We start from the raw sequence: 22,673 nt of genomic DNA, 5'->3' as shown, positions 1-22,673 counted from the left end.
GCTTTTTGACGCCCGTCTCTATTTGGAACATATTTCAGAAAACAGATTTTTAAACTTTATACTGAAACTTTACATTAAACAATGCTGACAAGGTAAGAAAAGGATCTGAACTTTTATTTTTCCTCATCTACAGTCACAGAGTTAACGACGCAGTTCGCCTCTGCTCTGATGTTAGCGGACTTTAGTAGTTTCTCTAGAGCTTAGCAGCTGTCTTCACAAGAAGGCAAAAAAAGTAAAATGTAGGCAGGAGTCGCATTTACCAGATATTTACCACTTTTGCTTATTTTTGGACGGACAAATCTCAAAGCTGTTGGTCGTTCTGACAGACTGGGATTGCCCCGATGCGTGCAGGCATTTTAAACGTCATGCCCAGACAACATCACGGAGGTAACAAAATCAATGAAGAAAACATTCCCATCAGAATTCAATTTCAATTCAATTCAATTCAATTCAATTCAAGTTTATTTATATAGCGCCAAATCACGACAAGAGTCGTCTCAAGGCACTTCACATAATAAACATTCCAATTCACAGTTCATTAAGCCAATCAGAAATAATGTTTCCTATATAAGGAACCCAGCAAATTGCATCAAGTCTCTGACTAGTGTCAGTGACTATACAGCAATCCTCATACTAAGCAAGCATGCAGCGACAGTGGAGAGGAAAACTCCCTTTTAACAGGAAGAAACCTCCAGAGAATCCTGGCTCAGTATAAGCAGCCATCCTCCACGACTCACTGGGGATCGAGAAGACAGAGCAGACACACACACACACAGACACACACACACACACACACACACACACACACACACACACACACACACACACACACACACACACACACACACACACACACACACACACACACACACACACACACACACAGAACATCCGAGCATTACCTCAGATGATCAGCGCAGCTCGTCGTCAGCGCGCTGAGGAGCTCTGAGAGCAGCTCGGAGCGCGTCTGTGGGTCACAGCCCAGCAGCAGAACCAGAACCAGAACACGGCAGGTGAAATGTTCCTGCTTTAAGTGAAATTGTTCCATTGTAGCATTAATATGTTGCTGGACGCGCGGTCAGGTTGTTTAGACTGAATATTACAGAAAAATGAATGAAAATTAAATGAAAATAAATGATGAATTATTATTATTTGAGAAATTGAAACGACAGGACAAAACGATCATGACCGTTTGTCTAAATGACAACAAACATGTTCAGCATGACCTCTGACTGTAGGTATGGTTTCTGAACCTGCTAACTTGTTTAATTAAGGCCCATCCAAAACTAAAACCTGTTAGTGGATTCATGTTTTTGGACAGCTACTTTTACTTTTACTTGATTACAAATATGTTGAAGTAATGCTTTGCCTACTCTAGTGATATATTTTTGGCAGTAATGAAACGTCAGAGCTCCTTTGGTTTCCTGTGAGGTCGTAGGGATCTACATTGTTGATTGTAGACATTTTCTTAAAATACCGATCCCTAGCCTCCATCACAAGTTTATTCCTGTAAGGGACGCCGTCGTCCTTGTTCTTTTTATCCGTTTGACTCTTGTGTGCCTCTCCAACTGCAGCTGCGGCTTCCACTAGCAACGTGAGTCATACACCTGAAATGGCGCTGGGCTGTGGTTGACATGCAGGTCACGTGTCTGACAAAGACCGATAGGAGCTGATCTCACGGGAGCAGACCTGTAATGAGGGGTGTTTTGCCACATCTGCCAGGACCCCAGTCATTCGTGGCAGACAGCTGCTCACACTGAGCCAGTTTCTACCGAGGTTTCTTCCTGTCAAAGGGGAGTTTACCTCTCCACTGTCGCTACATGCTTGCTCAGCCTGAGGGAATGCTGTGACACAAGTCAGAAGGGATGTACCAATGTCCAAATCTCACAATACAACATTGTCGCGACATGAACCTCATGATATGATATTTATTGCGATATTGTGGGGAGGCTCATATCATAAAATGCTTTGACCGGTCATTGGTACATTTGTCATTAACTTTATTACCATTATGACATTTTGAACAAACTAAGAAGCCATTGTGAAAGTGCAAAATTCAGGATCATGGGCTACTTAATCTACTGTGATATGCTCCGCTGGAGCGGACTGAAGAGTGTACGGTACAATATGTGACAAGGCCACGGTGCTATTGTGCTAATTTTACTACAAAGATATTGCGATATTGTTTGACCCCTACAAGTCAGTGACTCCGTGCAATCTGCTGGGCTTCCATAAACAGGAAACCTTGTACTAATCGGTATAATGAACTGATAAGTAGGTTCAACTGGAATGCTTGCTTGTAAAATGTCTTGAGACTCGCTGTGACTCGGCGCTATATACATGAACTGAAATGAATGAATACACAAAGGAACTGGAATGCACACATTATTCTGGCATGCATGCGTACCTGCTTACCACCTGCTGTATGTGCAGCCCTGTTTAAAAATGATCTTTGAAAAGGTGCAGATGAAAACGGTGACTGTGCAGATAGCTTTGTGAACGGTGACCTGACACTTATGAAAAAAAAATCCTCCAAAGCTGTTGGAAGTGAGCTCATGTTTTTCCACAGATAACTGGATGGATCGTTCACGTTTAAAAAGAGTATTTTGTCTTGAAATGAGCTCAGTAAAGATGAGTTTAACTTAGAGATTTTACACTCAGAGCGTTCAACCATCTCACTGGTTGTTAGTGTCCTCAGCCCATCCTGCTCCATATTATTGCAGGTCAGAGAGATGGTGGTGCATTACAGCATGTCTGAAGAAAGACAAGTAGGTCAATACTAGAGACCTGTCACTGGTGATTGGATTGAGAAATACATGTACTCATACCTGTTGAGGACCAACTAGAGCTGTCTGTATCGGGTCTCTTCATTTGCACCTCTGCACACGCCTGCGTACGCTCCTCGGCTCTACCTTCATCTAAAACTGATTACAATTTGAGGCCAAGTTCAAAATGCCTTCCACAGCTAATCTGCATTAGCTACAAAAAACGTACATAATTCAGTAGACTTTATGGATTTCAAACTAAAATAGTCTGTGTCCTCATCACAGACATTGAGAGCTAAACCTTGATATTAATTGTTAGAGTCAGCTCTGTTTATTAGTGCTTTCCGGACTTGTGCTTCATGGCTGCTGGGAAACCAGCCTGTTGTTGGAGACTGTGCTTAATTCCTTTCTCCAGATTTGAAAAACAGCCATAGTGTCATCAACTCTCAACATCAGGCGATCTTTGAAATGGAAAGTGGTGGGGGCAATCAATCCTTTCAAGGAGTGCTTGATCATGAATTATTGTTGTCGTCAGTAAGGTGAGACGTAGGAATTCAGAACGGTAACCCCAGCTGATCAGAGATCTTAGGGTGACAACCATTTTGTTCCTCATTGATACAAAGTGGTGATCACCCACCTGCTGTTTGATTATTTCTCTAAGTAGACACACTCTGTGGTGGTTTATCTAAAACAGCACCAAATCAAAGTGTAGTGCATGTCTGCTCCTCATCTGGGTCAGGACCGAAGTTTGGATGATCACTGGTGGATCTGTCTCAAGTAATTTATAATGAATTATTAACATTCATTCAAACCAGTAATTAGATGCTGACAGCAGAAAACTACATTTTCTATCGTCTAGATTAATCTACTGATATTAATACAAATGTGCAAACGCACTCATTTTTAGGCCACAGACTAACATTAAAACCATGGGGGTGTTGTGATAGTCAGTAAATCATTTGACCTAATTCAGGGGTCCATTAGTCATGTTCTCCTACTTCAGGCCTCCTTTGTGTTAAATTGACGGTATGTGATATACCTTTGTGTGCTACAAAGTTTTCAGTGTGCTAGTTTTATGATTTGGCAGCTAGCTGTGGAATAGGGTCTATTTAACCGCTCCGCAGTGGTGACGCACATGGTGGAAGGCATTTTTTCCTGTGTTCCCATGAACACAGCAACCCCTAAGCATCATGAAGAGTGTGTAAAGGATGGGCAGTTTACATCTTACTTATGAACCATAAAATGTGAGATTCCATAGAAATATGAAATATCAATCTGATGGATCTTTGAATATTTTAACCAGAAGATCAGAACTTTTTATTGCAGGGATTAAGAGACACTTCGTATTAACTCCGAGGAAAGAAAGAGAGTCAAGTTTATAATAGTTAAGACATTTATTTCTACACAATTTAAACAAGACTAACTTTAACACTCTGTGTACTGATGGTGGTACATAGGTGGAGTGAGACGTGCGATGATGGCAGGGCCTGATTAACACTTTGTTGTACCCTGGGCAACAATATTCAAGGGCCCCATCATCACGACCCGAGGATGACCATAATATGGTCACATACAGAATATTTTACTGTAATATGCAGTAAATATACTCAATACTTGAATGCCTGACATCACGTAACCCACTCAGGGTAACCTTTGACCCACCTCGTGTGGACTGACCAATGAGGAGAGGGTCTTAACTTGAGGCCCTCTCTTCATTGGTCAGTCTGCATGAGACTGACTCTCAACTGACGTTCAGTCGTAGGCAGCGAAGCGTCTCTGTGCAGCGCAAAATCCCGGGTGGACAGTTTGTTTAATATAGGGTGATCATATTTCCATTTCCAAACAAGAGGACAGGGGATCTGTGCCTATGACGTCACACTATGGCAACGCCACACAAACCATGTTGGGACCCATTTTTTGTAAGAACTAAATTAATATCAGATTCTGCCAATAAAAGGGCTCTAAAACAATTCATATGTAAACATTTAGCATATTTAATGCAAAATCTCATTTTTCTGCTTTATTGCTGCAACAAGGTTTTATTAATAATAAATTATTATACCTTTTGTTTTACTACAGCATCGGTACGCTTCCTGTGCACAGATTATTAAGGATGCTTGTTTCAGCTGTGAGATTAGACGATAGGATCAATGATAAAATAAGTTGTCACACACTCCATGGAAACTTTCAGAGAATCCACAAATAGTGGCTTTCTAGTGGTTTTGTTACTTTTAGCAAGTTTAGAAAAGCAGCAGATGAGACAGCATGTCTGATAATTTAGTTTTTCATCTGATAATATTAGAACATGTCAGTAATGTCTGAGGAGCTTTTATAAACACCGTATAACTAACACTACTGGAGAGGGTATGGATTACACAGAGGCTTCTGGGGAGCCCAGTTATAGGGGGGTGGGGGGTCATTTTGCCTTGGCCCCCAAAATGCCTTGAAACGGCCCTGGGTGTGTGACTGAGTTTTGAAGGTGATCTGAATTGTATCAGATGTATAAATATGACATGTGTGTAACTTGTAGTTTTTTACTGGTTAAAACGTGTAGTGGAGATAAATCTACCTACATTTTACTTTTCAACACTTTGTTTTGTTTTCTTGTTTTTATTTAACTGTTTTCCTGTCCTGTCTGTCTCTCATCTTCCTGCATCTCCTCTAAACTCTCCAGAAAAACTGCTGCCTGGATTCTTACTTTTTCACCTCATCAGTTACTTCTGAGCAGATCAAAGGGATCTCCTGACCACAAAGCGGAGAGCGCGTTTCGATGCTGCGTCAGTGAGGTGAAATCACCGCAGCACAGGTGATGAGCTCCGCAGTAGCAGAGCGCTTCAGGCACAAAGAAGACAGAAAGTAGAGAACATGTGCAGACATGAACGATCATGTGTTCATTATAGTTTTTTGGTTGCGCCACTTTGAGAATGGACCGTGCGCTGGACGCAGCAGCCTGGAGCGCTGTGCAACAACGATCAGCGCTGTGCCGCTCTCTGTGCTCTCTGCTCAGAAGAGTCCATAAATGATGTAACATAGGTAGAAAACTTTTTTCCGGCTCCCCTGGATGTGTAGGATATACAGCTCCCCCATCCCTGCTCCTGGATGAAAAACCGGACATTTTCATCAATACAAGACCCCCCCGGACGCCCGGACAGAGAGTGAAAAGTGGACATGTCCGGGGAAAAGAGGACGTACGGTCACCCTAGTTTAATATAAAGCGGGAGATTACAGATACAGAATTTTGCTCGTGCTCTTGCTGTCCTGGGCCCTTTAGAGTTTGTGGACCCCTGGGCAGTTGCCCAGTTGCCCATATGGTTAATCTGGCCTTGGATGATGGTGTGTGTGTGGAGTGTTATTATCAGAACCAGCGGATCCGGAGAAGCATTTAGTTCTGAGTGGGAGTGAATGTTTCGCTTTAAACTATAGTTAGAGATTTATAACACACATGAAATGCCACCTGTCGGTCTACGTGCCCCAGGGGAATCCTCTGGTTAGATCCAGAATGTCGAGGTCCTCTTGGACCCTCCTTGGAACCGAAGCCAGTAGAAAAGCAGCGGTGCCGACCAAACTAGTCTTGGAATGCTTCCAGGTCACGACAGGTTCAGTGGCGTCAGCGAGACGCTGAAGGGGTCGTGAGGTTCAGCTTTTATTCTGAAGGAACCGTTGCGGTCAGGTGTAACGTGCAACAGATTAGGGTTGTCACGGTATGAAAATTTAACCTCACGGTTATTGTGACCAAAATTATCACGGTTTTCGGTATTATCGCGGTATTTTTTAAACGGTGTTGCATATGTTCAGAAAGCATTGATAGTCCTGTTCTACACAAACTGAAATAGTTCTGAAAAGGTTTAACAGTGTTTATTAAACCTAAAATAACACAAAGCCTTAGCAAAAGTGCAACTTTTCACAAGTAAAGGAACAAATAGCTTATTTTTCTGGAACATGTTACAGTAGTCAGTGCAGGTTTAAATGATACAAATCCAAACATTCAAAACATAAACAATATGTAAACAAATCAAAGAAACACCACTTGTTTTCTCATATACTTGTTTTCTTCATTATCAAAATGAAAATCTAAAACTCCAGTCCACACTTGACTTGAGCGCTGTACAAGTCAACCTTAAAAAATATGTATTTAAAATAAATAGCCACTTTAAACAAATTACTAAAATAACTACAACACTATGTAATCAAATCCAAATGTTCAAGTATAAATGGCATTGAATAAGTAAACAAATCAATGACAAGGAACTAATTGTATATTTCTCTTCATCATCAACAAATAAGATGCTTCATCCAGCAACAGGGTGTCCGTGACACGGTTTAAATGCTGGCAGAGGACGCTGCGGCTGCAGTATGTAGTGACTCGTTGCATTCTCCCTCAACCAAAAGTCCTCACGTCATGCATTTCAGCTAAAATGCTAATGTTATCTTACCTTGCACTGGCTGTGGAGACGTGGGTGATCGTCACGCAGATGTGCCATGAGATTCGAAGTGTTGCTGCCTTCTGCAGACACTTGTTTCCTGCACGTTCTGCAAACGGGATAGCCGTCTTCTATTAACTGTCCCTCAGCATTTTTCAGAAATCCCAAATATGCCCATACTTCCGATTTAGTCTTCTTTGAGGGCTGATGGATGTCCTGGGCGCTGCCGTCGCCTCCTTCGGCCGTTATTTCAGCTTCAAAGTTTTGGTGCCGTTGCAAATTAAACAGTGCGTGTGCGCGCCGCGGGAACTTCAGCTGAAGCGACGGTGGCTGGTAAGGGTCATCGCGCCGAAACCGCGGCCACGGTAAACCCACCGAGATAATATAGTTTTTTAAAAACTGGACAGTTATTTTTATTGTCAACTTTTTTACCGGGGTTTACCGCTATACCGGTTACCGTGACAACCCTACAACAGATTTTATCCAGCTTGTCGAGGTTCTTTAGCTGAAGAGGAAGTCCGGATGGCCGGTCCGAGACTTCTCTAGAACGCTTTGAACCAAAGAAAAGGTGGCGTGGAATAGTTTTTATAATTGTCATATTTTGGTTTACTGGCGAATCAGAATGTGACATGCAAAAGAGGGTTTATACAAACTCCACAGAAAACCACGCCTCATGTCAGAAACGAAGGTTCTGATTGGATCAGACAAAAAGAAATGTGTCGTGTGACTTTAGCATCACGTGTCATCAGTGTCTAGTGCAAACGTCCAGGATTATAATTACTTGTAAAATACTACTGATCACATGATTATAACATCAAGTAATAACATTGTCATTTCACAGATTGATGGAATATTGGGCTCACATTATTATTGGTAATAACAAAGTTGTTGATTATGTGTTTATCGAGGGAGTTCTTCGTCTTCGTCTTGAGCTGTAACAGAGGTGAAGCAGTGCAGATGAGCAGAGTGCTTGAAGGACCTTGGCCACTATCTCATGTAGATTAGCCTGTCAGATACTTTTATGTCTCTGCTCGAGCAGACGCAGCAGATCATGACCTTTAGGTCAAAAACAGGACATTCATGACGCTACCAGCAGTGGCGGCTGGTGAAAAATATTTCTGGTGGGGCTGTGCAATTTTTTTGTTTAAACAAACTTGTGCTTTCTGAGCTTTGTGCACAACTTCACTATTTCCTGAATTAAGCACAGCTCTTTTATTTCCTGTCTTACATTATTGGACAAACTGATTAATCCAGGTGTGTCTGACTATTGGCACGCTGCCTTGCGGACCAAGGTTGAAAAATACTGCATTAAATTGCACATAAAATAACACGACCATAAATGGTAAATAGGCAATGCAAGAGGCAAGTAACAAAAACATTTTGTTTAATTTCAACATTTGAGTGAACATGAAAAATTACGAGCAGGTCACTGTTACAGTAATGGTAGTAAACACCACTTAGACAAAATGCCAGAAATTTACACTGTTAGGACTTATGGAAAGTGGAAACACTTTTATAGGAAATAATGTCATCAGTATCCTCTTACAAATGTCATATTTCCCACTTTTTGGGACAATAAAACATTTCTGGTTCTCAATGAGATGTTTTTACTTCAAATGTAAAAACATCTCATTGAGAATCAGAAATGTTTTATTTTCCCAAAAGCTGGGAAATTTGTTTGCTGCAGCAGAAGTGTAACAAGTTAAATGGAATCAGATTGATGTATGTACAAATTTACTTGAAATGCACATTTACATGATTAAATATGTATAATAGGTATGTGTGTTGAAATTAGTTTTTACAGTTATTGCACATTAAACAATGTACATGTTATTAAACAAATGTCCCGGTTTGTGGGACAACCAAGGATTTCTGATTCTGATTGTCTTGTTTACAGAAATGTAATGTACAGCTTACCTCTGCACCCAGCTGCTGTTCTCCCTGTCCAAACGTCCTCCGTTTCTTTGTTGGCTGCTGCACTGATGCGCTGCATTCCTCAGTCAGAGAATGAATGGAGTCCCCAATGAGACACAAGTTCCACATCCACCTTCTGTGGATCCCAGCCGTTTTGAATAACAAACACAGAAAGCAAAATAATGCATTAGCGTGATTGCATCCAGCTAGCCACTGCTTCCTGGTGTACCAATTTTGGGAGAAGCGTTGTGTGTACATTTTACCGTTCTCCTTGTCCTTCTGGCTTATCTTTACGTCGGGCTGATCTGGTCCAAGCTCTTTGACATTAAGTTTTTCCACCATAGTTCTCCTCTCGAACGGATACTGGAGAAGAGACCGAACTGAATTCAGTGGCTGCTGAGATCCGGTATCCATGTTGTAGGCGCACTAGCGTCCATGTCTACGTCTGCGTCACGACCGTCACGAGTCACGACCAAAAACGTGCTGGAATCGAGACTCTCCGAGTTCTACCGAACACCAACGAAAGCCTTGGCGGTAGCTCTATCGCCCATCATGCTTCTGAAACGTTCTGAAACAACGTCGACGCTGATTGGATACATTCCCATTCCTACCCTTTGATTTTCTTGTCAGCAATTGGACAGCTGGTCCCGTCTTGTTTGGGCAATTGAAAAACAGCACACAGCCTCCACCGCTCGGCAGAGATCGGCAGAGATCGGCAGAGACCAATATATATATATATATATATATATATATATATATATATATATATATATATATATATATATATATATATATATATATGTATATATATATATATATATATATATATATATATATGTATATATATATATATATGTATATATATATATATATATGTGTGTGATTTATTTTTGTTACAAAACACACAATTAACTTAGAATATGTGATTATTGTTTATTTTATTTATTTATTTAAGAAAAAAAAATTAAAAACACAGGGGAAACTGGGAGGGCGGCGCCCTATCGCCCTCTACTGGCCAGCCGCCACTGGCTACAAGTGTTATTCTATTTTAGAAAACAATTGTACATTTGTGATCATAAATAAAAATAAGCTGTTCACCTATGAATTCATTTTGTTATGAGTGCACATGTAATTGATAGGACAACACTGTTTTTTAGCACTGTAGACCACAAGCACCGTGAGTGTGTCGTGGAGAGACTGGTGCCACATTTTTCAGCATTAGGAGTTTTAGAAGCAGTGAAGCTGCTTGATTTTTTTCCCCCTTCAATTCTGCTTCAGCAACAGCTCTTCCAGTTTTCAAATGCAGGTTGTTTCTACTAATATAATTTCCTACTGAGTTACAACCAATCAGCATGAGTTAACAACAAGTCCCGCCCAGTAACTCCACTGTTTCATTTCCAAGTACATACCCCAGTTCAGGTACTCTGTTGGTCCCTGAAATGGGCCAGAAGTGGTCCTTTCAAGCTGGCCCAGTGAAAAGGAGACATGCACATGCCATAAAAGTCTGGTAAAACCAGTGAAGTTTAGATTTTGGAACTGGTCTGTAATTTTCTTTAAACACTTTTCAAAATAAGAGCCATGGGCCACTGAAGATCAGTTTGTAAAAAAACGGGGTTAATGCGGAATGCATCATGTTTTTGACCTTCAGATTAGAATCCGTTCATTACGTATTTATATATAAGGTGATAAAGTCCTTGTTTAAGTTCCCGAACAGAAAGCGAGGAATTAAATATGTGACTAAATATGAGTGAAATTACAAATGATGAAAATCCCTAATCAAAAACGAAAGATGGAAAAGCCCCAAAAACTGCAACTTTGGAGAACCTGGAGTAAGAATAACTTCTGCATGTTTCCAACACAAACAAAACCATTGATGATCATGCATGTCTTCACAATAAAAACAACATTTTGTAAACATTTAAATAGTTTTACTCAAGTTATATTTTTTTCTATTGTCACTCAGGATTACTGTAGAAACAAACTCGAGTTAGTGACAGTGACGTTGTTTTGCAACAACTTTTACATGTAAAGTTTTTTTCTTAAATTATTCACAAATATAAATACATTCAGTTTTTTAGAATTAAAATCTTATTGTGTGTTCATGACATTTTATCTGTTTTACATAAAGTTGTGTATTTTCTAACATTCATTGTAGGCCACCATACCATACCATACCATACCATACCATACCATACCATACCATACCATATTTATTTATAAAGCACCATTTCAAAATAGCATGGCAGCTAACCAAAGTGCTGTACATAAAAAGCCAAATGCTTGACCAAGAAACACAATAAGAACAGGCAAAATACATAAGAACAAAGCATAAATAGTCGGAGATAAAAATTCCTGCTAAAAACAATAAAATAGGAGAACATTTAACAGCACTATAAAATAAAATAATGCGACGAATGATAAAAACATTTGAAATGGCACAAATAAAACGAAATAAAATACCAGATGGTGCGAGGTGCCAAAAGTGAGCAACTAAATCATAAAAATGGAATTAAAAACTCAAATCCGGTGCTAGATTGTCATGAAAAGTGTCACGGAGGGAAGGCAATGCTAAAGAAGTGCGTTTTCAGGGCTGACTTGAAACTGCTAACAGAGGGAGCCAGACGCACACGGAGGGGCAGGGAGTTCCAGAGTTTTGGGGCTGCATAAGAGAAGGCACACTCCCCCCGTGATTTGTACCGAACCTATGGAACAACAAGCAGCAGATGATCTGCTGACCGAAGGGCACGGGTGGGATCATATGGGGTCAGCAGGTCCGTCAGATAGGATGGGGATGGGCAGTACAAAGCCTTGTAAACATATAACAAGACCTTGAAGTTAATCCTAAATTTGACTGGGAGCCAGTGTAAATCTGCGAGGATGGGTGTGATGTGCATGCGTCTGTCGGTGTTGGTTAAAAATCTGGCCGCGGCATTTTGAACCGTCTGCAGTTTGCTTAAGGCTGGAGCATTAATCCCAATCAGGACAGAATTTGCGTAATCCAGACGTGAAGTAATGAAAGCATGAATGACTGACTCAAGATCCGGGCGTTTGAGGATTGACTTAAGACGAGTGATGTGGCAGAGTTGGAAAAAGCAGGACTTGACAGTAGCGTTGACTTGTGAAGAGATTGAAAGGTCAGAGTCCAGTTTAACACCTAGGCTAGTGGCACTTGATTTGAGATTGAGCGGATGAGTTGAGACATCTAAAGCACCATTCTTGTTAGTGGGGCTAAAAAGTATGCCATCTGATTTGCTGTCATTTAACCGTAGGCAGTTTTGAGAAAGCCAGAATCTGACCTGGGAGAGGCATTCTGACATTGTAGAAAATGATTGCTGTTGGTTGATTTGAAGGTAGATCTGGCAATCATCTGCATAAAAGTGGTAGTTAACCCCGAGACTCGCTAAAATCTTACCAAGTGGTAGTATGTAAATTGAAAAGAGGAGAGGACCCAGGATGGAGCCCTGTGATACTCCCCATGGAAGTGGGACATTGGGAGAAGAGCAGTCTCCAACATGAACACTAAAACACCAACCATTAAGGTACGACTTAAACCATTCGAGGGCAGTACCGGTCACACCCACCCAAAATTTGAGTCTGTGAAGTAGGATGGTGAGGTCTACAGTGTCGAATGCTGCAGTCAGGTCGAGTAACAGTAACAGCACATGGGAGCCAGAGTCAGTCAGAATCAGGATGTTATTGAGTACCCTAATGTGTGCAGACTCTGTGCTGTAATTACATCTAAAGCCTGACTGGAATGGGCCAAGAAGCCCATTGTCATCTAGGTGAGAAGTAAGCTGCGTGAGAGCCAGTTTCTCACTACTTTTGAGATGAATGGGAGTTTTGAGATTGGGCGATAATTGGCACAGTCAGACTGGTCATGGCCTGGTTTCTTCAATAGCGGCTGAACAACGGCATTTTTAAAAGCAGCTGGAAACACACCAGAGGAGAAGCTGGAATTAACAATCCAAAACAGCAGGGGCCACCGCTGGAAGGACATCGCGCAGCAGTCTTGGAGGAAGGCTGTCCTCTGGAGAGCCTGAGGGCTTCATAGCCAAGATTAGGTCAACCAGGGAAGAGAGTGTCACATGAGCAAAGCAAGAGAATGAGGGTGGACAGTGAGGTTCCACACAGGTAACCCAGCCTGAGTAAGAGAAACCGGTTCTAACTTCCTGGATTTTATGCAGGAAAGAGTTTTGAAACTCTTTGCAAAGAGCCCCTGTAGAGGGAGACGGGTTGGGAGATCCTCTAAGGGATAGTACAGAGGTGAGGACACTGTACAGTTTCTTCTGGTCGTTTTTATGCCTAGTGATTATATTTGCAAAATATCTGTTTCTAGCTGTGCGGACAGCTTTCTGATAGCGGGTCAAAGAATCCTTGAGTAACTGGTTGGAGATTTGCAGCTTGTCCTTCCGCCACCGGCGTTCGCAGACCCTACATTGGCGTCTTAGGGCACGAGTCTCCTCATTGAGCCAAGGGTCTGCCACAGTTTTTTATGCCTGGATTTCAGAGGAGTGACTGCATTTAAAACAGTTGAGCAGGTAGAGTTGAAAGAGGTCAGCAGCTCATCAACTCCTACACAGGTGGAATCAGGTTGGGAAGTGGATAGAGTCGCAGCTAGGCTAGATGCTAATAGATTGGTGGTGAAAGGGGGAATTATTCTTGTAAGGTGTTGATTATGCTGCCTAGTGGATGGAGGTGTCAAGCCACAGATATTAAAAATAATAGGAGAATGATCAGAGATACATGCAAAGTCAACAATAAGATCAGATACAGATCCCTAATGACAAAACCAAGTCTAAAATGTGCCACATTTGACAATGTGCAGTAATTATAGTCTAATTAGCCACCATGTCTGATATTTAACCAGAAATCGGTGAGGCTGCATGTGCCACATGTCTCAAGTCCTCCAAGCATCAGGCTTTGACAAATGAATGTTCCTATGAAACATGAAGATGTTCCAAAGAACTACCTCCCACTAAAACATAAAGTGTTAGTATAATAAAGATGGCACATTTATGATCGTGAAACCTGGCATGTTCTTATAGCTTCAGTCAAGAGTGCTGGAGCATGAAGTATTTTTCTCACAAAGGAGCAATCAAGCATCCCATAAGGACAGTTTAACTCAAAAGCAGCTTAAATCTTCCATTGTCCCCGTTTAGCTGAACAAGCTTTTGCAGAAGCAGCTCAGACCAGGAGAGCTGTGTTACAGCTAGTGTTAGCTGTGGCAGCTGAGGGAACTAGTGAATGTTTCTATTACTGGAAGTACGCTGCGAAGCAGCAAAGGGATTGGAACTTCTCGTCACTTTAATTGCTTTTTTGTATGTGGACATCAGTGTAGTGAAACGGCTAAGATGTTGACCATCAGTGGCTCTAAGCTTTTATTTCACACAGGAGTTTTTTTCCAAGAGCAGCCAAACCAAAACGTACAATTCTCTCTCCGTTTTGTATTTTAGATACATGAAATATATGAGTGCCATGCATGTGACAAGAAGTTCATCTCCACCAACCAGCTTAAACGCCATATGATCACACACTCTGGTAAGAAAACTGCCACAAAATAATACCAAAGTTGACCTTCGTGTCTAAGAAAGACGATCTGTCTCTCGTCAGAGAAGCGACCGTACACCTGTGAGATTTGCAGCCGTTCCTTCAAACGCCTGGACCAAGTCACGGCCCACAAGATCATCCACAGTGAGGATAAACCATACAAATGTAAGCTGTGTGGGAAAGAGTTTGCCCATCGCAACGTCTACAAGAATCACAAGAAGGTGAGCTAATTATAGTGTGTATTTCAGACTACTTGATTAAAGAAACAAAGCATCATAGTGATGATTATTTTGGATATTTAACGCAATTATTCATTGAGTTGGTAAACACTACCCCGAGTTCACACTTTTAGGTAGACTGACATTACCAATTTCTGTCAAGAGGGGGCAGAGTTGTACTGTTTAGTCCTTAGCTTGTTACAGGACCTAATTAATTTGATCATTAAAGCCATTCTATGCAACCTTTTCATATTTGAAGTCATTTTTTGAGCCTGTATGTGCTAAAAGGAATCTTTACAAGGTTAATAAAATATCACTCAGACTCCACTGCCCTCTGTGGTCAGAATGCCACATTTGCAACTTCAGAGTAGCGAGCTGCCACCTGTTAGATTTGGAAGTGACATATCTGGCGCTGTAGTATGGTTCCAGCACATTTCCTGCATGTTTTAGTTTAGGGTTAGGTCATGAACATAGCTGATCACTCTTGTAAAAACCAGTGAATGCTGGGGAGACATTTCAGCTGTTAGAGTAAGGTGTTAAAAAGACGAATGCACAGTGAGGAGATAGGTTTCATTTTCGGTTTGACCTCAGAGAATTAATAACGGACACTAGGGGGTGCTAAAAGCAAGCAAACGTGCCAAGCGTGCCTTTAAAACAGTACACTTATTTAAAATTAGAAATGAAATAATTACTATTACATTCAAACAATGGTAATCTACCAGTGGAATTAGGCAAATATTGTAATAGCAGAGAAGATAAGTGAGCTCTGAGGTCCAAGTAGGCAATCAGTAGGAATAAAATGCGTCTTTTTCGTGTTCATGTTTGTAAATTAAGCCATATGGAAATATTGCTGGAAGCTGTATGTTTGTTATGAGAAAAATGAGCTAAAATCTTTTGACATGTCATATGATGCTGATGTGTTTTGCTCTCATTCTGCCATTTGTACTACCTATTTAAATCATCACAAGATGCACATAAGCTTAGCATTAGGAATGGGTGGGAGTGAGTTTAGTTACAAAGCATGATGGATAAAAGCATGCTTGCGAAGAGGAAGGTGATCTTTTTTAACTGAAGTCAAAGTAAAAATTTAAATTTGATTAACTGCTCAGCCCTAGTATTAGTAATTATTCTGTCCACACCTCAGTACATTTAGTGTTGTTATGAGCATGCATCCCATCAGTTCAAAGCTAGTCATGAATTAGTCTGTAATCAATCAGAACCTCATTAGTAGCTTCTAACTGTGGGGCCTTTTCCAGACTCTCCTCCTGGGTTCTTCATGTTTACTTTTGGGATTAAGATGTCATTCCGATGGATAGGTGGTGGTGGTGGTGACTGATGTGAGGAGGGTCATTAAAACAGAAGCAGTTTAAATCCTCTCCAGTGGCTGATCTTCATCCAGTACACAAAGCAAATTGGCTACTGCTTTCGCCCACGAGCCGTTTAGATCAACTCAGAAATCGTTAAAGCAAACACACTGATGCAGCTTACTTTCTCTCTGCAGACGCACTCGGAGGAAAGGCCTTTTCAGTGTGAGGAGTGCAAGGCGCTGTTTCGTACCCCTTTTTCCCTACAGCGCCACCTACTCATCCACAACAGTAAGTTTTTATTTTTTCTGTTTTTTAAATTCCATTCAGTTGATTTGCATAGCAAGTTATTTCACAGCACAATTAAATTAATCATGCTATTTTAAACTTTTCAAACAAATAATAGGCCCATACAGGATAAAATATTACCACTGGCATTAAGGAGATAAGGAAATAAGAGTCAATGAAATCCTGCCTTTACCTTGAGGCAAACGCGGAAGTGAAAGTTATTGCAGTTCCACCCTCATCCACTAGGGGCTGGTGTTAGAAGCGAGCAAATCTTCATTGACTCCCATGTTAAAAATACCAATTTCACAGCAGAAATAAACATGTTTACAGCCTGGTACCAGAACATGTTTTTGGTTTAAATGATCTAGTTTACACTCTTGACCACTCTGAGGGGGTGAATTTTTTTCTCACTCTTCTGTTTAAGTGTATTAAAAGCCTAAAATTCTGTATAATTAATGAGCATCCGACCCACGTGACCACAGAGCTAGCTCCGTGGAAAGGCCTCAGTAGCTCAGTCTGAGCCTCGGTCTCGCCTGAAAACTGTTCCGCGATTTTTAGTCTCTGAACTTAGACCAGTAGTTGTAGTGTTTGTGCATTCTTTTTTGGATATTATTGGTGCAATTGTTGGACAAAATGACTTGCTGTGGTATTAATTGCACTAATAGAGCGTCCAAGGAGTCTCCACTTCAATTTTTTTGGTAAGTAAAACTATATTTATGTATTTTAGGTCACTGCCCCTCTTGCACTAGCTGAGCTTATCAAAGTAGCTAGCTAACTACCATTTTAACATGTACTGTTTAACCATGAAATTTAGATGTAATGCGGTAAAATAATTAATAGGGTATATGTGGATGGGTGTAAAACCCAGTGCATTTAACATAAAAATGGGTTGAAATATGACATGTTGGGGGAGCTCTCGGAGGGAGACTTCTGTGTTCCATTCCTCCACCCCGTTCTCCCCAGCAGTCAGCCCGGCACATCTCTGAACGCTTCAGCGCCTGTCTACTGCGCGGGCTGACCGCTTGTGGAGCTCTCGGACTCGGGAGAGATACCTGACCACAGAAACACTGCAGCTCTGTGAGTTGGTTGATAGTGCTTGATGTTAGTCTCCAGAAGTCTGTATGCCATCGGTTAAACTCGCTCGTTTTTTTTTATTTTTTGCATATTTGTAAAATAGTGGTGGTGGGGAGCGACTAAAGAACTAATTTGTCCATGAAGGGCCGGGACCGGGTGCCCTGCTCTCATGGGAAGTAGTGTAGTTTAATAAAATGGAAATTAGTTAATAAAATTGATTATTAAAAGGTCCATATCCTGTCCAATAAGGCGATAGACTCAAGTGTTTCGTTTTATATATTTTTATGAAGTATGCATTTTGTATTACTCTATCCTAATTTTAGACCTTTTACTACAGACCATGATAAGCTATTAAGTATTTTAAACCCATATGCTTAAGTAGTTCTTTGTATGAAGTTTTCCTCTGGGTGATCCAGAGAGGCTTGACCTTTGGGTAAGCAACCAAAGAAGAGAGTGCTGGACTCCCAATTCACACTCCCGCTTGTGCAGTGATTGCTTGGAGAGTCATCACTTCACCAAGGACTCCAGGGTACAAACACATTACTTCATATTTTGGTTAAGGTTGAAAAAATTGAACCATTAGCTGTATAATATACAGATGTTACATTGCTGTGTAACAAGAAAAAAATGTCCCCCTCCCTTGAACTGTCTGTGTCTGTTTGTCCTCTTTCAACCCTCTTTATTCCAGATTGGTTCAGCATTTACATGCTAATGTGGCGATACATAACCCAAGCCAATATTACAATAACATACATTTTTATTCAACGGAAACCTCATACACAAAAGGCTCCTCTTGATAAAGCAAATCTGTTCAGCACATTCTGACAGACAGACCACCATTCGTCTGTCGTTGCTGTACAGGACATTTTTAGTTTTTGTTTTTAAAGATAAATAGTATTACATTTAAAGAGGAATACTTTCACATTGTCATTTTCCCTCACTTTCTGTATACCTGTATTTTGTTTTTCAATAAAGAATGACAAATTATTCAAGTTTATGGGTTTTTTTAGCACACAAATATCTGTCTGTAAAAAATATCTACAAATATCTACAAAGCTAATATTTACTTGGATACATAACAAGTATGATTGGGTTTTGCAATATGGCAGCCTCTAAAGTTTATTTTAGTAAGATTTTTAAACCAAGTAAAGTTAGTAAAGAACACATTTCAATTGGCTGCTAAGAAACGGTTGGACTTAAAAAGGGCCTGTTGTAGAAACAACTTGGCATAAATGATTCTCCCCTCCTTTTTTGCCTTAATCAAAGAAATCCCATTAATTGAGCAAAAACATTTTTTTTTCATTAGATTTTATAAAATAACAGGACACAAAGTGTTGGTACAGTTAAAAAACGTAAAATAATAAAAGTGGCCCAGACAGCTGCAGAGTGAATGGAACATTGGGTTGTGAAGGGAGAACAGAGTTGTCAACAGTGTTATGGCTATAGATAAATTATGTCAACAACACATTAGCTGTAACAGTCAGGGATATGTTTATCCTATTTGTCTGTCCTAACGGCAAAATCCAAAAGCAGCGAGGCTCCCACCTGGAAGTCTTTCACAACTTTTGGAGCTAGCCATTAAGACAATCGGCAATATTAGTTAAAAGAATATCATTTCCCCTATTTTTGAAATGAACTCTGTCTGACAAAAATATCTCTGGACTGTCATGTCTGATGTGAGGATGCACAACAACGGCACCATTTAAGCTAGAAATAAGTGTAGCCATAACACTGCTGACAAACCTCCTGGCTTTCTCAATTTTATATGTATATATTAGGGCTGGGACTTTAACGCGTTAATTACGATTAATTAATTAGAAAAAATAACGCGTAAAAAAATTAACGCATATAATCGCAGCTTGCATTTCAAGCACGGCGGAACCTTTGTCATTGCACGACTTCCTCGTAGACTGAATGTCACTGACGCACACAACAATGCACAGTGCTAATGGCTACTAAAATGGAATAAAAACAGAAAGAAGTTGCCTTGCTTGGACTGATGCAGAATTTAGGAAACCCGTCCGCCTCTTTTCTTAACTTGGAAAAAAAACTTCCAGACAACAACGGAGTCCGTGTGGTGGACATTTTTCAGGGATCGTCTCTGCTGCAGCTGCCCGGTGGCACCGGAAACTTTACAAAAGTTGCGGTAAGCTATATTTTTTACATTTACGTAACATCTGTGCAGCGCTGAAAGCACCAGACAGAATAATTCTGTGCCCTAACAGTAGTTTATGAAAGTAGTCAGACAAACGAGAGGCACCTGGCTGCCGCTGGGAGAACGCTCCGTGTTCTCACTACTCTGTAAACAATCACAGACAACGTGTCTTAAAGTTGAAAACAGAAGTTTAACTTAAAACAGAAACACTCTGAAACTTTTCTGATGATTTTCTAAACAATTCTGTCGGGGAGTTATACGTTTCTGAGACGAGTCTCTGTCTAAACATCACATGCATCACTATCATTAAGCAGCAGGTGTGTTGAAACTGTCATCAGCTAAGGGGCGGATGCTTAAGTGCATCAGGGGCAGCGAGGAACGAGGAAGTTGTGATCAGGCTGGAGATCACACCAGATTCGCTGCAGCAGGCGTGAATCTGCGGGTCTGCAGTGTCCCCGTATTAACGTGACATCAGGACTTCCCATGTAAGGAAGGTCCACTCACCTGTTCGTCACATCATTATTTCCTCGCCATGATCTTTTATCTTCCCATCATCCTCCAGTCATCCAACTGGAACCAGTTAGTGTTCCTGATCATTCTCAGAATATGCCATGCCTGCTCTGGTGTTAAAAGTTAGTACATTTAAGTCCTAGATCATATTTGTGCCTGTTCTACTGTCATTTTGAAGGATTATTATTTATGTGTTTTTACTACATTATGAGTAGAAATGCTAATAAAAACTCCCAATTATACAAACAAGTGAAACTGGAAAAATTAGAATCTGGTGCAAAGTCAAATTCATTGCAGTCATCAACTAGACAGAGAGACTATTTAAAGGCTCAGGAACCCTTTGCAGGTGTTTTCTATTTGTAATTATAAATTTGAGTTGATTTGGGTTTTGTTTCATATCACACAGTGACATTTGAATAATTAAAATGCATTTTTTTTATTAAAAGCTTTAGTTTACAGTAATAACCATGTCTAATGTTTGATTCTCTGTCTCATAATTTTAATTAAAAGTTTTGCTTTGAGAGCACATTTTCCTGAACGACTAAAATGCGATTAATTTAGATTAATTAATTACAAAGCCTGTAATTAATTAGATTAGAATTTTTAATCAAGTCCCAGCCCTAGTATATATGTAGTGTAATGGTTTATGGCTCTTTTCTGAAAGAGGAACCATTCTACATATTAATTTGAGATATTAATTTTTAATAAATTAATAACCAAATTTTATAGAATTAAGAAGACTCAAAGGTTGTTTTCATCGATAAACTGACGATCATATCCGTGTGTCTGTGTTTCAGTTCAATGAAGAGACAAGTTTGAAAGTTAAGAATTTTAATTCTTCAATTTAACTAATGATTTGAAATGACAATCATAGGAAAAATAATCAACATTGGCAACCTTGTTGGACAATCTTTAACAGTTGATATTTTAAGCTTGCACAAATAGACCTTGTGTTGGAAGTGCTGAAGATTGAGAATGATGTGATGTGATTATGGATGCGTGTGTGCAGGTGTCTGAGATTGCTTCAGGAAGAAACAGGTGTCTGAGTGAAAATGGATGGTTTGAATTAAACTTAGTTCTTATTAGAAAAGATGCATCAAACGCTATCTGGTCGTGTGCTGCCTCACCGACTTTCAGACTCGGAACTCGGAGGATGTTCATCCAGGTCACACCTTGGCTGGCAGAGGAGACTAAGGTGTGCGATGCTCCGGTCCAGAGATGACCTCGGTACACGTTGATGAAGCGTTTAGCAGATGCGCTTTCTTAAGTTTAAATTACTCAGAAATTAAAGACTCTGGACGAGTCTGCGTTAGCGGTTGCAATTCAGCTATCCTGTCTGGCTTGACAGGAATAGCGTGGGGGGGGGGGGGGGCAGGAGCCGGCAGCTCCCTTCCCCGTGGTGTTTGTCCAGCACGTCCGCTCTCTCTCATTGTCAAACTCGAACTGAATAACATGCCAAAAACCCAGTTCTCTTCCCAAAGCAAACGTGTGCATCAGCAAATGTGTTTTGAGTTTACTGAGTGTGTGTGTGTGTGTGAAGGTCATTATAACATCTTCAAAACATTATTTAATTAAGCATTGATTCATTATAGTTATTATGATGAACCAAAGCATAATAATCATTCATTTGATTAAACACATTTATAATGAGTAAAATGGTAAAATGATTACTTAGCGTTAATAAACAAAGGAAGCGTAAGACTCTTTTATTATGACTAGCTTTCATGAGAACTCCATCTTCTGGCACTGCAGGTGTCAGATGTTGTGGTTTCTGTTGAATCTTGCAGACTTCATGTCGGCAAAGGTCTTGATCTGTGGGTGAAAGTTCTGAGCGACCCAGCTCTGACCCAGTCGGGCCAAATACAACCTTTGGCACAGAAAACCCATATTTCCTCACGTTACATATATATATATATATATATGTACGTATATATATATATATATATATATATATATATATACATATATATGTACGTATATATATATATACATATATATGTACGTATATATATGTATATATATATACATATATATGTACGTATATATATATGTGTATATATATATATATATATATGTACAGTATATATATGTGTATATATGTATTTATATATATGTGTATATATATATATATATTTATTATTTATTTATTTATTTAACTTATGTTTTTCAGGAGGATAAACTGCTTGAGATGTAACATCTCGTTTTTGAGCAGGTCCTCCTACAACACAACCAATAACAAATAAGGTGGCAGAGTTAGAAAGTTATAACAGACTTAAAAAAAAAGAAAAGAAGGAAAGTAAATAAATAATAATAGTAAAATTAACGATATGTATAAATATATATATACACACACATAAGCACGGATACATAGATACCCACACGTGTACATACGTACATACATACCTATATACAAAATTTAATTAAATAAAACTGCTGTGAGGCACTCAAAGAGAAATAAGGGCAAGAAAATACATCAT

At 40.0% G+C, this 22,673-nt stretch overlaps 1 protein-coding gene across 1 annotated transcript in view; it reads left to right on the top strand.

Annotated features, from left to right (window-relative positions):
• Positions 1–22,673, top strand: part of prdm5 (PR domain containing 5) — a 94,811-nt gene that overhangs the window by 13,219 nt on the left and 58,919 nt on the right. The window contains exons 9-11 of the mRNA XM_054734884.2: positions 14,554–14,638; positions 14,711–14,868; positions 16,367–16,460. Coding sequence (XP_054590859.1) covers positions 14,554–14,638; positions 14,711–14,868; positions 16,367–16,460 — 337 coding nt within the window. The remainder of the gene's footprint in view (positions 1–14,553; positions 14,639–14,710; positions 14,869–16,366; positions 16,461–22,673) is intronic.

The sequence above is a fragment of the Nothobranchius furzeri genome, chromosome 8, assembly GCF_043380555.1.
Source record: "Nothobranchius furzeri strain GRZ-AD chromosome 8, NfurGRZ-RIMD1, whole genome shotgun sequence".
NCBI lineage: Eukaryota > Metazoa > Chordata > Actinopteri > Cyprinodontiformes > Nothobranchiidae > Nothobranchius > Nothobranchius furzeri.
This window is presented reverse-complemented; position numbering and strand designations above follow the sequence as displayed.